Source organism: Drosophila ananassae, chromosome 2R, assembly GCF_017639315.1.
Source record: "Drosophila ananassae strain 14024-0371.13 chromosome 2R, ASM1763931v2, whole genome shotgun sequence".
NCBI classification, from domain to species: Eukaryota; Metazoa; Arthropoda; class Insecta; order Diptera; family Drosophilidae; genus Drosophila; species Drosophila ananassae.
This window is the reverse complement of record NC_057928.1, coordinates 17429090-17439723: the sequence shown is the minus strand read 5'-3', so window position 1 is coordinate 17439723 and position 10634 is coordinate 17429090. Positions and strand designations below refer to the sequence as shown.

At 41.4% G+C, this 10634-nt stretch overlaps 4 protein-coding genes and 1 long non-coding RNA gene across 7 annotated transcripts; 3 read left to right on the top strand and 2 right to left on the bottom strand.

The window, feature by feature from the left end:
- Nucleotides 1-203: 203 nt before the first annotated feature.
- On the bottom strand, nt 204-3031 carry LOC6506858 (succinate--CoA ligase [ADP/GDP-forming] subunit alpha, mitochondrial). Its single transcript, XM_001957071.4, has 4 exons — nt 2838-3031; nt 1430-1878; nt 914-1198; nt 204-853 (listed from the first exon to the last, which is right to left on the bottom strand). The coding sequence occupies exons 1-4, from the start codon at nt 2872-2874 to the stop codon at nt 638-640; spliced, it is 987 nt and encodes a 328-aa protein (XP_001957107.1). The 5' UTR covers nt 2875-3031; the 3' UTR covers nt 204-637.
- On the top strand, nt 1875-2469 carry LOC123257052. Its single transcript, XR_006506986.1, has 2 exons — nt 1875-2055; nt 2111-2469. It is a non-coding gene; the product is annotated as an uncharacterized LOC123257052 (long non-coding RNA).
- Nucleotides 3032-5231: 2200 nt separating the features above from the next.
- On the bottom strand, nt 5232-7637 carry LOC6506857 (GPI mannosyltransferase 3). 2 transcript variants are annotated; one of them, XM_001957072.4, is made up of 6 exons: nt 7480-7636; nt 7247-7422; nt 6717-7184; nt 6078-6659; nt 5775-6018; nt 5232-5705 (listed from the first exon to the last, which is right to left on the bottom strand). In XM_001957072.4, exons 2-6 carry the CDS (start codon nt 7372-7374, stop codon nt 5556-5558), a joined length of 1572 nt encoding a protein of 523 aa, XP_001957108.1. In that variant the 5' UTR covers nt 7375-7422; nt 7480-7636; the 3' UTR covers nt 5232-5555. The 2 variants fall into 2 exon arrangements, with proteins under 2 accessions (XP_001957108.1, XP_014764924.1); XM_014909438.3 differs by having other exon boundaries at nt 5232-6018; nt 7480-7637.
- A 151-nt stretch (nt 7638-7788) lies between these two features.
- LOC6493130 (mpv17-like protein 2) lies at nt 7789-9003 on the top strand. 2 transcript variants are annotated; one of them, XM_014908741.3, is made up of 4 exons: nt 7789-7901; nt 7960-8436; nt 8589-8767; nt 8831-9003. In XM_014908741.3, the coding sequence occupies exons 2-4, from the start codon at nt 7961-7963 to the stop codon at nt 8863-8865; spliced, it is 690 nt and encodes a 229-aa protein (XP_014764227.1). In that variant the 5' UTR covers nt 7789-7901; nt 7960; the 3' UTR covers nt 8866-9003. The 2 variants fall into 2 exon arrangements, with proteins under 2 accessions (XP_014764227.1, XP_001957109.2); XM_001957073.4 differs by having other exon boundaries at nt 7823-8059; nt 8118-8436.
- A 354-nt stretch (nt 9004-9357) lies between these two features.
- On the top strand, nt 9358-10524 carry LOC6493131 (mpv17-like protein 2). The gene has a single exon (XM_001957074.4). It carries the CDS (start codon nt 9505-9507, stop codon nt 10384-10386), a length of 882 nt encoding a protein of 293 aa, XP_001957110.1. The 5' UTR covers nt 9358-9504; the 3' UTR covers nt 10387-10524.
- Nucleotides 10525-10634: the final 110 nt, after the last annotated feature.

The following is a 10634-nucleotide window of genomic DNA, read 5'->3' as shown; positions in this document are numbered from 1 at the left end:
TTTAAATAGTGTTAAATACATGTTTTAAAAGTATGCAAAACCTATATATACTATCATTATTATAAAAAAAATTTCGATGCCATAAAACACCATATAATATAAGAAAAATAACAATCTGATCGTAAAAGGATAAAAAAAGAATTTCAAAAACTTGTTTTTCTAATTAAAAGAAACAAAAAATTACACAAAAGCAAATCAATATCTTCTGTTTAGTCTCAAATATTTCACAATTCCCTTTTTTCGCATATTTATTACATTTAAATACAATTCGGATGATATTTCGAGCAGGTATTTAAAAATAAGGCAAAATATTTTCGCAAAACTAACTTTAAAAGCCGACGAGTGCAGTTAACTGTTAACAACTTTGAAATTTCCATTTGGTGCGAGTTATTTTAGTTCAACTTGGGTGGTACCGGCAGTAGTAAACTTAATTCTTGGAATACATATCTCACACATATCTTATACTCGTTTCACTTTAGCGACTTTTCACAATAATTTATTTAGGTATTTTTTTTCTTCGAATTCAGTTTCGATTTCGACACTTTCAGCTTAAGTTTAGGTTTAGTTCTTCATCATGAGTTGCGTATACGCATTGTTCTGCGTACGGATTCCGTTTTGGTTTATGGCCTTTGTTTATTTACACTAACTCCAGGCGCTTCATCTCCTTGAAGAGCTCGTGGCCCATTTTGGCAGGACTCCTGGTCACAATGACGCCAGCCTTCTCCAGGGCGGCGATCTTGTCGTTGGCACCGCCCTTGCCGCCCGAGATGATGGCACCGGCATGACCCATACGACGGCCGGGTGGCGCCGAAACACCGGCAATAAACGAGACCACAGGCTTGGCCTTGATGCCCTGCAAAGTGGATAGTATTTCAATTATAATTTAGTTCAAAATATATCACACTTTTCGTACCGAATTGTATTCGGTGAGGTAGTCGGCAGCCTTCTCCTCGGCCACACCACCAATCTCTCCGATCAGGATGATTCCCTTGGTCTCGGGATCCTTGAGGAAGACCTCCAGGCAGTCGATGAAGTCGGTGCCGTTGAACGGATCACCGCCAATGCCCACGCAGAGGGTCTGTCCCAGACCCACCTCAGTGGTCTGGTGGACAGCCTCGTAGGTCAAAGTACCCGACCGAGAGACAACACCGATCTTGCCGCGCTTGTGAATGTGACCCGGCATGATGCCGATCTTGCACTGCAAAAAAGAGAAAAATAATAAAAATGATTAAGATTATTCCATAAGAGAGACAATAGTTTGGGTAGCAATTATTCCGCACATAAGGCTTCTTTGGTATGCGCGTCACCCGAGGCGATAAGCGGCATAAACAGAGAAACACACACACCAGATGAACTTTGTACCCCCGTTTGTGGCTTATCTGCTGGCCTGCCCATCAGCAGACTTCTACAAAAGACATAATATACAAACCTGTTCGGGGGCGATGATTCCCGGGCAGTTGGGTCCCACCAGACGCGACTTGCTCTGGCTGATCAGGGCGTGCTTCACCTTCACCATGTCGTGCTGGGGTACACCCTCCGTGATGCAAACGATCAGAGGTATTTCAGCTTCCAGAGCTTCAATAATGGCAGCTGCAGCACCGGGTGGCGGTACATAGATAACGGTGGCATGTGGATCGGTGGCCTTCTTGGCCTCGGCAACCGAGGCGAAGACGGGCAGTCCCAGGTGCTGGGTGCCGCCCTTTTTGGGTGAAATGCCTCCAACCAGCTTGGTGCCATACTCCAGAGCCTGTTGGCTGTGGAAGGTGCCCTGCTTGCCGGTGAATCCCTGGCAGATCACTCGCGAATCGCTGGTCAGCTTCAGATTAGCGCGCGTCTTGTTGTACTGCGAATTGCATCGGACGCCAGCAACAAATCCATCTATTGGAAACAATACAAATTATTAGAAATTAGAACAGAACTAATCTTATTATATGTGTGTCTAAAACAAATGTACAATTTATCGGATTTAAAAGCAAGTCCCAAGTCTGAGATATTCATTTTTAGAGAATCCTCCACCTCTTAATATGAGGCTCCTTGGTTTCCTTTTCATTCTTGGTTAGTTTTTTTTTATTATTTAGACTTCCTTTATAGTTTAAGTTTCTCCTTGAAGTTATCACTTTATTGGGAAGCCATTGCAAGTGTCCTGTGAACACTCTTTCCTATGAGCCCCATTGTGGATTCGACAGGGAGTGCGCCTACCAAGGAGCCAATAAAAAGGACGTAGACAATGAAAACTGCAGAAGAAAGGCTCACAAAATTCCAGCTAAGATTTAGAAATTATCCTTTTTTTATGATTATTTTTTAATTATTTTTTTTAGCCTTAATTGGACTATATAAAGGATGGTGTTCGACTAAAAAAACAAAATGTGTTCCAACCCCTGACATTGAATAAATTATTGATAAATTTAAAAAAAAATAAAAAATTAATTGTCAAAAACGATAAGAAAATTATAATTATTATCTACTGAAGTTGTTTTTGTGCCGAAATTTTAATATTTTTTTGTTTGTATTTTGGGTCACATGCGAACCTTGAACACACACCCCCCTCCGCACCACACATACACATCCCCCCTGTAACACCACCCCCTCTATGATGCACCGTTAATGCAGCTCTTCCTCTTATTCAAAGCCACGTACATACATATACGGAATTTGCAAATTAAGCCAGATTATTAATCCCAATTAGATGCTGATTAATCAGAGGGGGGCGGCGCTAGCTCAGGTGCCCTCTATTTGTTTGCTTTGTCGGTTTTTTTTGTACCATACCATAAATCCATCGAAAGTTATATAATTTACAGGGCCAATGTTAGGCAACCGATAGACCGCAGGATACGTACCTCGCACCTTCAGGAGGGCCCTCATCGAAGCAGCCATTTTGTATGTGTGTGTGGTTGTGCGGTGGAGCGGTGCAGCAAATTAAATGTTTAAATCGCGTTTAATTAATGCGAAATCTGCCGAACAGAAGGTGTCGCCGTGGGATCTGGCAACGCGCAGCCACCTACAAGTTATTGCGATGGGGGCGACAGAGTTGCCACTTGGCGAAAGTATCGATTCATTAACAGTGACTATCGATCGTTAAAAATTAACATTTTAAGATCACTGTTTTTATTTTAATTAGTTTATAATATATACAGCTGTGTTCATAGAAATAGCAGTGCGAAATGACTTGAACTTTCTTTTAGTAGAATGGAATATAGACATAAGAAAAGAAAAAAAATCCCGCCAGATTATCTCCATTTTTGTGTTTTATCGATAATGTGCACAACTTTTTGGCTGTTCACTGAAATAGCAGTTTTTGATTTTGTTTCCAGAAAAGTTACAAAATATTTTGTAATTTTGTAAAAAGTGAGTTTAATTAAGTTCATTATTGTAATTTTTATGGCAATACATTACAAATTTGAAAAAATTTTAATTTTAGTGGGTAGGGGACCTCACTGCTCTAAGGAAGAAAGGGAAAAGATTGTTTGGCTACGAAAGGAGGGTAAAACTTACAAGGAAATTCAAAACATTTTAAAATGTTCAGCCAAGATGGTTTCGAATGCCATAAATCATGATTCCAAGCCAGAAAAACGCGGTGCGAAACGCAAAACAACAATCATAGAGGACCGCCGTATAGTGCGCTTCAGCAAAGCGAATCCTTTCGCATCCTCTAGGGACATAAAAGCGGACCTGAGCTTGGAGATCAGTGATGTGACTATTCGCCGACGACTCTTAGACCAAAATTTGAGTGCACGAAGTCCTAGAAAGGTTCCATTGCTTGGTAAAAGACATATAAAAGCAAGGTTGGAGTTTGCCAAAAGCCACTTGAACTGGCCAGTATCGAAATGGCGTAATATCCTGTGGACAGACGAGTCAAAACTTGTGCTTTTTGGAGGAAAAGGCTCTAGAGAGTATGTTCGTCGAGCCCCAAACACTGAATACCACCCAAACCATACGCTTAAAACCGTGAAGCACGGGGGCCTAAAAATCTTGGTTTGGGCATGTTTTTCTTATAGTGGCGTAGGTCCCATACACATGATAGAGGGAATCATGGATCAACGAGTATACGTAGATATACTAAAAAAAGTTATGCTGCCGTTTGCTGAGGAAGAGATTCCATTAAAATGGACATTCCAACAGGAAAATGATCCAAAGCACACCAGCAAATTGGCCAAGGAGTGGTTCAATAAAGAAAAGATTGACGTAATGCCTTGGCCAGCACAATCTCCAGACTTAAATCCCATAGAAAATTTATGGGGGGACATCAAGCGGTATGTGTCCAAGAAATCTCCGACTTCTAAACCGCAGCTTTGGAAAGTTGTGCAGGAGGCATGGGGCCAGATTCCCCTTAAACGGTGCCAGGATCTGGTGGACTCAATGCCACGTCGGTGTGAGGCTGTAATAGCTAATAAGGGGTTTACAACCAAATATTAGGAACTAATAAATATTTTCTTTAATATAATTAAGTTATTTATAAGCTATTGAGAATTTTGTTTTATTTTTAATTTAACACTGCTATTTCAATGATCATCATAATGTATACTTATTTTTTTGTTATTAGCCATATTTTTTTAAATATTTAAGTATGTAGCTTGGAAAAAATTTTGATTTACTTAAAAATAAATACATTAAGCTGTTATAGATAAATTTTGTGTCAAATTTGTGTTTATAATAGTATTTTCCATTCTTGAACGTGCAGGTTGTAGGCACTGCTATTTCAATGAACAGCTGTATATATCAAGTATTATTACATAATATATATCAAGTACAGAATGATTTCCAGTGTTAGGAAAAATATGGCATATTGTTGGAAGGTCCTTAAATCCCGTCCATTGAAATCGGTTCCTATAAATATATTAAATATTATACAAGTAGATTTTCATTATTAATAAGTTCAATATTTTGAAATTTGTGAAGATTCCATTTACACGATGTTTAAGAATCAGTTATGTCGATGAAAAGATATAGACTTCCCGCAGGGTCCTATTATTCATCCGATATATGTTATGCTTCAAGATGCTTTAAAGGAGATCCTACAGAAAATTTGGATATCTAAAAAAAAGTTTACATTTTTTGAAGATTTGATGCCGATTGATAGAGAATCGATCTTCGAATCGCTAAAGGTATTCCGCACAAGAATTGGGTGGATATTGGCAAAGATATAGCCTCCGCTGGGGTCCTTATTTTCTCACCAATGCATTTCTCAGGATTTTTAAATGGATCCTCCCTTCAAAAATGTTACTCAATAGACATTATTTTTACTCGAACTGAATCTTTATTTCGATGTTTCCAAAACAAGAACAGTACATGGGATTATCGACTACGTAAAACATATATTGCCTCTCTTTAGACCGCTAATGCCTAAATGCTTACGATGGCCTATACAATATCAATTAGCACAGGTTATAATTTCGTCAGTTAAACGTTTCTAAAAATGTTTTTGTTTTAAGGCCAAAATGGGTATAAAATATATTATTTTGTATGGCGTTTAAAAAATATTTCTTTTGTATGCTTCTTTCTTTCAGACGGAGTTGGTGGGTTGATGAAGTCTTTCCGGTTTCCAGTTACTCTACCATCTAATTGAACGCATTTTGTGGTACCTCTTGTGGTTGGGGGTTGTCCGGTAGAGGAATGTCCTCCGCCTCGTCCTTGTTAAAAGCGTTCTCTCCACCAGTCTTTAAGCGCTGGAACACCAAAATGGAGTGGCCAGTACGTGGCTGACGATGCTGTAAGAGAGAGGCGAGATACGGTGACTTTTCGTCAACCAGAGCCTGCCAGCTCTCTAACTCGGTTACCTCAGCATGTACGATCCGGTGCAGTAGTCGGTAGTTTCGCAGGAAAACGCTGATGTTCTCGGCCAATGGATCAAAGAGAACCAGGTGAGATGGCTGCGCGGTGAGCGGATGGACGGGAATATTTGAGTTCAACCAGCGGAGTGGGTCTTCGAAAAAGCGGTCCGCCTCGTCCTTGTATTGTTCTTGCTTGTCCAAGTTCGGCTCGCAGGTCAGGAAGCGCATGGTAACGTTCTCATGAATGTGGCTACAAAGAAAATCAATGATTTCTTAAGAATAACTCCTCTTTTAAAATTAATTTCTTACCTGTAGTAAGGTGTTGAGTGGCACGGCATCAGGAAGAGTATATTTGCGCGGTGATCGCGTTCGTCTCTGTACTCCTGAGCTATCTCCCTAAGCTTTGGCATCAGTTCGATGGGTCCCGTCTGGTGCACAGTGCTGAAATACCAGGCGGGTATGGCATTACCCACAAGTATGACCAAGGCAGTTGCCCACAGAACACTTGTAGAGGCCTTGTAGCTCCATCGGGACAATGCGTCCGTGGCCACATACAAGCAGAGTGGCAGAAGCGAGGACACAAAGCGGAATTCCTTGTGCTCCACGCCACTCAGGATAGCCAGGGTCAGGAAGATGGTAATCAGAAGCTGCTTGCTGACCGGGAACTTCTCCGATTTCCGCACTGTTTCCATGATGCCGTAGATAAAGGGCAATGTGTTGATTCCAAGGACCGTGGGCAGTCCCACGGTGAAGTACCAGTGCCAGGGATGAGAGCCATAGAAGCTGCCAATGTTGTTGAAGATGTTGTACTTAAGGAACTCGTAGGGAGTGACCACTAACTGGCCATGCCAGTAGGTATCGATGGCCACGCCCAAGCCAGCAACCAGTAGTCTGCAAATTAAAGACATAACTAAGCTGAAATAGAGGGACTAAGCTCGCTAAACTCACCCGATTAGGAGGAATCGTTTGAGTATCAGCTGCACCACGCTCAGGCGACTCTTGCGGAGATGATACAACGACAATGGAATCCAGATCACAGCCGCTGTGGGACGTAAGAAGCAACAGATGGCAGCGGGCCATAGATAGACGGTTCCTTCGCCGAACCAAGGGAAGTAGCTGAGAGCGATGGTGGTGAGCGAGGCCTCCAGGGTGTTGGCCAGGGTACGGGAGCCGGTGTAGAACCAGAACCAGGGTACCAGGATGAGGAACAAAGCCCACTTGCGCTTGCCAGTCCACACATAGAAACGGTAGTCCGAATAGGTGGTGAGAAGGGCCTGGAGAATTCTCGGAAGCAGAACCAACAGGTTGGCGCTATCCAACTGAAGCAGCGCGAGGAGTTTGTAGAGTCCGGCGATAATCACAGGGTATAGGTAACTGCGAATGCCCTGCACCCATTCCCATGTGAGGTGACCGTAACTGAAAGTGTGAAGTCATCGTTAAAAATAGTCTCTTTCCGGTTTTTCGATTTTTGGACTCACCCAAAGGTTAGCTTGTGAGCCACCTCCAGACTCTGCCAGTATTCATCCGGAACGTAGTAGGTTTGCACCACGAAAACGGAGGCCAGGCGCACCGCCAGGATCAATGCAAAGACGTACAGCAACCTCATCGCTGCGGGAGGTCAACTACCTACAGTTTTGCCGGCAAAAAACAACACCTGAAATAAAACAATATTTACATACCATTTGAAAATAATTTAATGGGCGGTCCTAACCTTAAATAGTTGCGTGCCGAAAATATTGGCAAACCGGACGGAATGTCGGTTTTTTTAGCCACGAAAACGAAAAAACACTTTGGCGGCCTAAAAATAACGCGAAGACAAGAGCAAAGCAAAACGAAAGAGACGCCGACTCGTAAAAAAAAACCCCGACAATATGGCCCTACAAAATCCCAAGGAAATGCAGTCACACTAATATAATTGGCGTTGCCACTTATGTTTAGTATTGAAAATATATAGTTTTTTTGTAGGATGTAGCACAAAGACAGTTTGTATAAACTATATTATAACAAAACAATTTAATTTTAAATTATATTCTATGCTTTTATTGTCAAAATGTGGACTAAAGTTTTTTAAACAAAATTTCACATTTTCCAAGCCAAGGAAGTAGCGAGGGGAGAGTGGCCTTCCAGATCCAGGTCACGATGGGATTAATGTAAATTAAATACAATAAACCTCTTAAAATCCAAAGTTTAGGATGCTTAGAGGAGCTCCACTGATAAGATCGCCGACCAAGCAGCTGCTGCTTCCGTTCCGGCTTAAAAGACAAATCGTAAACAATTACTCAGTGAGACCGGTGCGTACTGGAAAGGGGAGAGCTAATTTTTGGTCTCATATCTTTGGAAAATATCTAGTGGTTACAAACACCTTAGGATTGGGTGTGCTCCTCATGGTCGGGGATGCAGTGTCGCAGCAATACGAGCGGCTGGAGAAGAAGGACAATGTGCAGCGCAAGGAAAGATTAGATTTGGCACGGACTTGCCGAATGCTAATAACCGGACTGCTCATTGGACCCATTCAGCACACCTTCTACGTTCAACTGGACCAGAATTTCACGGATACCTCTCGGTTGGGTGTGATCCGAAAGATTCTCCTGGATCAGCTTGTAATGTCGCCGACATACCTCTTTATGTTTTTCTATATCAGTAGTCTGCTGGAGGGTCGAACCATTAAGTATGGGAATTTTCTTAATAATGTTTAAAAAATAAATGTCCGTTTTGTCCGTTACTTTTCAAATATCTTTCAAAATACTAAGATACAAAATACTAAAGTTCGGCTCTAGTCGAGTTTATCTTTTCTTTTGTGTTAAATTCAATGTATTTTAGAGAAGCGAATGAGGAAATTGCCGAAAAGTTCATCTGGACCTGGATAATGGATTGTTGCTTCTGGCCAGGACTGCAGTATATCAATTTTAGGCACCTAGATTCTAAGCACCGTGTGGCATTTGTTAATGTAACCAACTGTATCTACGTTGTCCTGCTCTCCTACATCAAACACGGATATGGCAAGTGAAAGAAATTTGAAAATTTTACTAATCAGAACAATAACCCATGGTCTCCTCCCGCAGATGGCTTTAAAAGAAAATCTAGTTCCAAAAGTTAGAGCCTCTTAGCCCTATATCTACTCAAAATCCGGTTCAATAGAGGCCTCTAGCCTCGATAAATCAACAAAAGTTCCTGGTTTTGTCCGATGTGTTCAAGGTGTTTTTTTAAATAAAAATTGTATTTAATTTACGCTAAATATTGTTGTTTATATTTATGTTTACTTAATCAGTTTAGATTCTAAAAAGTGCATTTTTGCCAACCTATTTTCAGAGATTAAATGGTATATTTAGATTTCATTTATGTAAGCGATGTAGTATTTAATTTAATTTTAAAATATAATTTCAAAAATCATTGCAAAATATTTGGTTTTACTTATATTTTTACAGTTTTTCAACAAATTCAGAGAGAAGCCTGTCCTAAGCACCCCTAATATATGAGGACTCCCTGTAAAAATACCTGTTGTTAATGTATAGTTTTAAAAAATATCTTTTTTTAATTTCAATTTATCTTAAAAATCGAAAATATACCACCGCACTTGACTTTTGAATCGTGCCACAGTCTGGTCACACTAGAGCAGCCCAATCAGCTGTCAGTTTTAAGTCAAAATGATAACAAACAAGACTTTCATAACATAGCTGCATAAATAATAGGATAACACACAACAGGCGCACATCGTTCAATTCAAATCCCGGCGGCGATGTTCACATTGCGCTGCCTGCGCCCACTGGCGGGTCCCCTGATCCTGAAGAACCATGCCTCCAAAAGGACATCCGTCGAAGTAACCCGAAATTTCGCATCCGTCGTCGCCAAGCTGAGACCAACGCTAATCAAGACTAGTTTGAGTTCCGGAGGAGCACGGTTCGCCCATGGCAAGGGCGAGACTGATGGACACCTGACATTCCTTCTGTTGAGATGGACCAAGATAGCGTGGAGCAACATGTTCGGAAAGTACCTTCTAATCACCAATGTCTTTGGATCCGGGCTGCTGATGGTGGTGGGCGATGTGATAGCCCAGGAGTACGAGTACCGTAGGGGACTGCGGCAACAGGATCGCTTCGATACGGATCGGATGTACCGCATGTTTGTCGCCGGAGCACTTCAGGGACCGCTCCACCACTATGTTTACAACTGGATGGATCGTGTGATGCCTGCCCGTACCTTCAAGAACATTATTAAAAAGATCCTGATCGATCAGCTCGTCATGTCACCCGCCTGCATTCTAATCTTCTTTTATTCGGTGTGCTACTTGGAGCGGCAAACGCTGGAGCAGACCAATCAGGAGCTAATCAAAAAATTTCCATACGTTTATCTGCTGGATTGGATGACATGGCCGGCAGCGCAGTACCTGAACTTCCGCTACTTGGACACCAAGTACCGGGTCACCTTTGTCAACGTTTGTACGGCCGTATATAACGTACTCATCTCCTACATGAAGCACAGTTTCGGCCTGCCACTAGATCTTGAGACAGACATGATAAATACCTCCAAGGCCCAACTGGAGCTGGCGAGCGATGCCAAAACGCCAGCAGCTAGCCGCTCCAGAAAGGCTATTGAATCGGAGGAACCAACAAACCGATAATAGGAATAGGGATATATATTTGTGATTTTAAAACAAAACCCAACCTAAAATTTCAAAGTCATATGCACATTTATGTTATGTAAATCAAAGAGGCTTAAAAACTTGAATACATGTATAAATTTATGGTATAAAAGTGAACCTGATTGTTGTCTATGTTGTAAATTTAAGAAGTAATTCATCTATTAGTTGATATAGAAAATATTTAAATGAAGTTGAAGCATTTAAGTGAAAAAACATATCAAAATGTG

Coding starts and splice junctions, on each gene's coding strand:
- LOC6506858 (XM_001957071.4), bottom strand. CDS start 2,874: ATGGCTGCTTCGATGAGGGCCCTCCTGAAGGTGCGAG. Junction 1,879..2,837: donor GGCCCTCCTGAAGGTGCGAG/GTACGTATCCTG, acceptor TGTTTCCAATAG/ATGGATTTGTTGCTGGCGTC. Junction 854..913: donor ACCTCACCGAATACAATTCG/GTACGAAAAGTG, acceptor TCCACTTTGCAG/GGCATCAAGGCCAAGCCTGT.
- LOC6506857 (XM_014909438.3), bottom strand. CDS start 7,374: ATGAGGTTGCTGTACGTCTTTGCATTGATCCTGGCGGTGCGCCTGGCC. Junction 7,185..7,246: donor GCTCACAAGCTAACCTTTGG/GTGAGTCCAAAA, acceptor TCACACTTTCAG/TTACGGTCACCTCACATGGG. Junction 6,019..6,077: donor CACTCAACACCTTACTACAG/GTAAGAAATTAA, acceptor TTTTCTTTGTAG/CCACATTCATGAGAACGTTA.
- LOC6493130 (XM_014908741.3), top strand. CDS start 7,961: ATGCTTAGAGGAGCTCCACTGATAAGATCGCCGACCAAGCAGCTGCTG. Junction 8,437..8,588: donor CTGGAGGGTCGAACCATTAA/GTATGGGAATTT, acceptor AATGTATTTTAG/AGAAGCGAATGAGGAAATTG. Junction 8,768..8,830: donor CTACATCAAACACGGATATG/GCAAGTGAAAGA, acceptor CTCCTCCCGCAG/ATGGCTTTAAAAGAAAATCT.
- LOC6493131 (XM_001957074.4), top strand. CDS start 9,505: ATGTTCACATTGCGCTGCCTGCGCCCACTGGCGGGTCCCCTGATCCTG.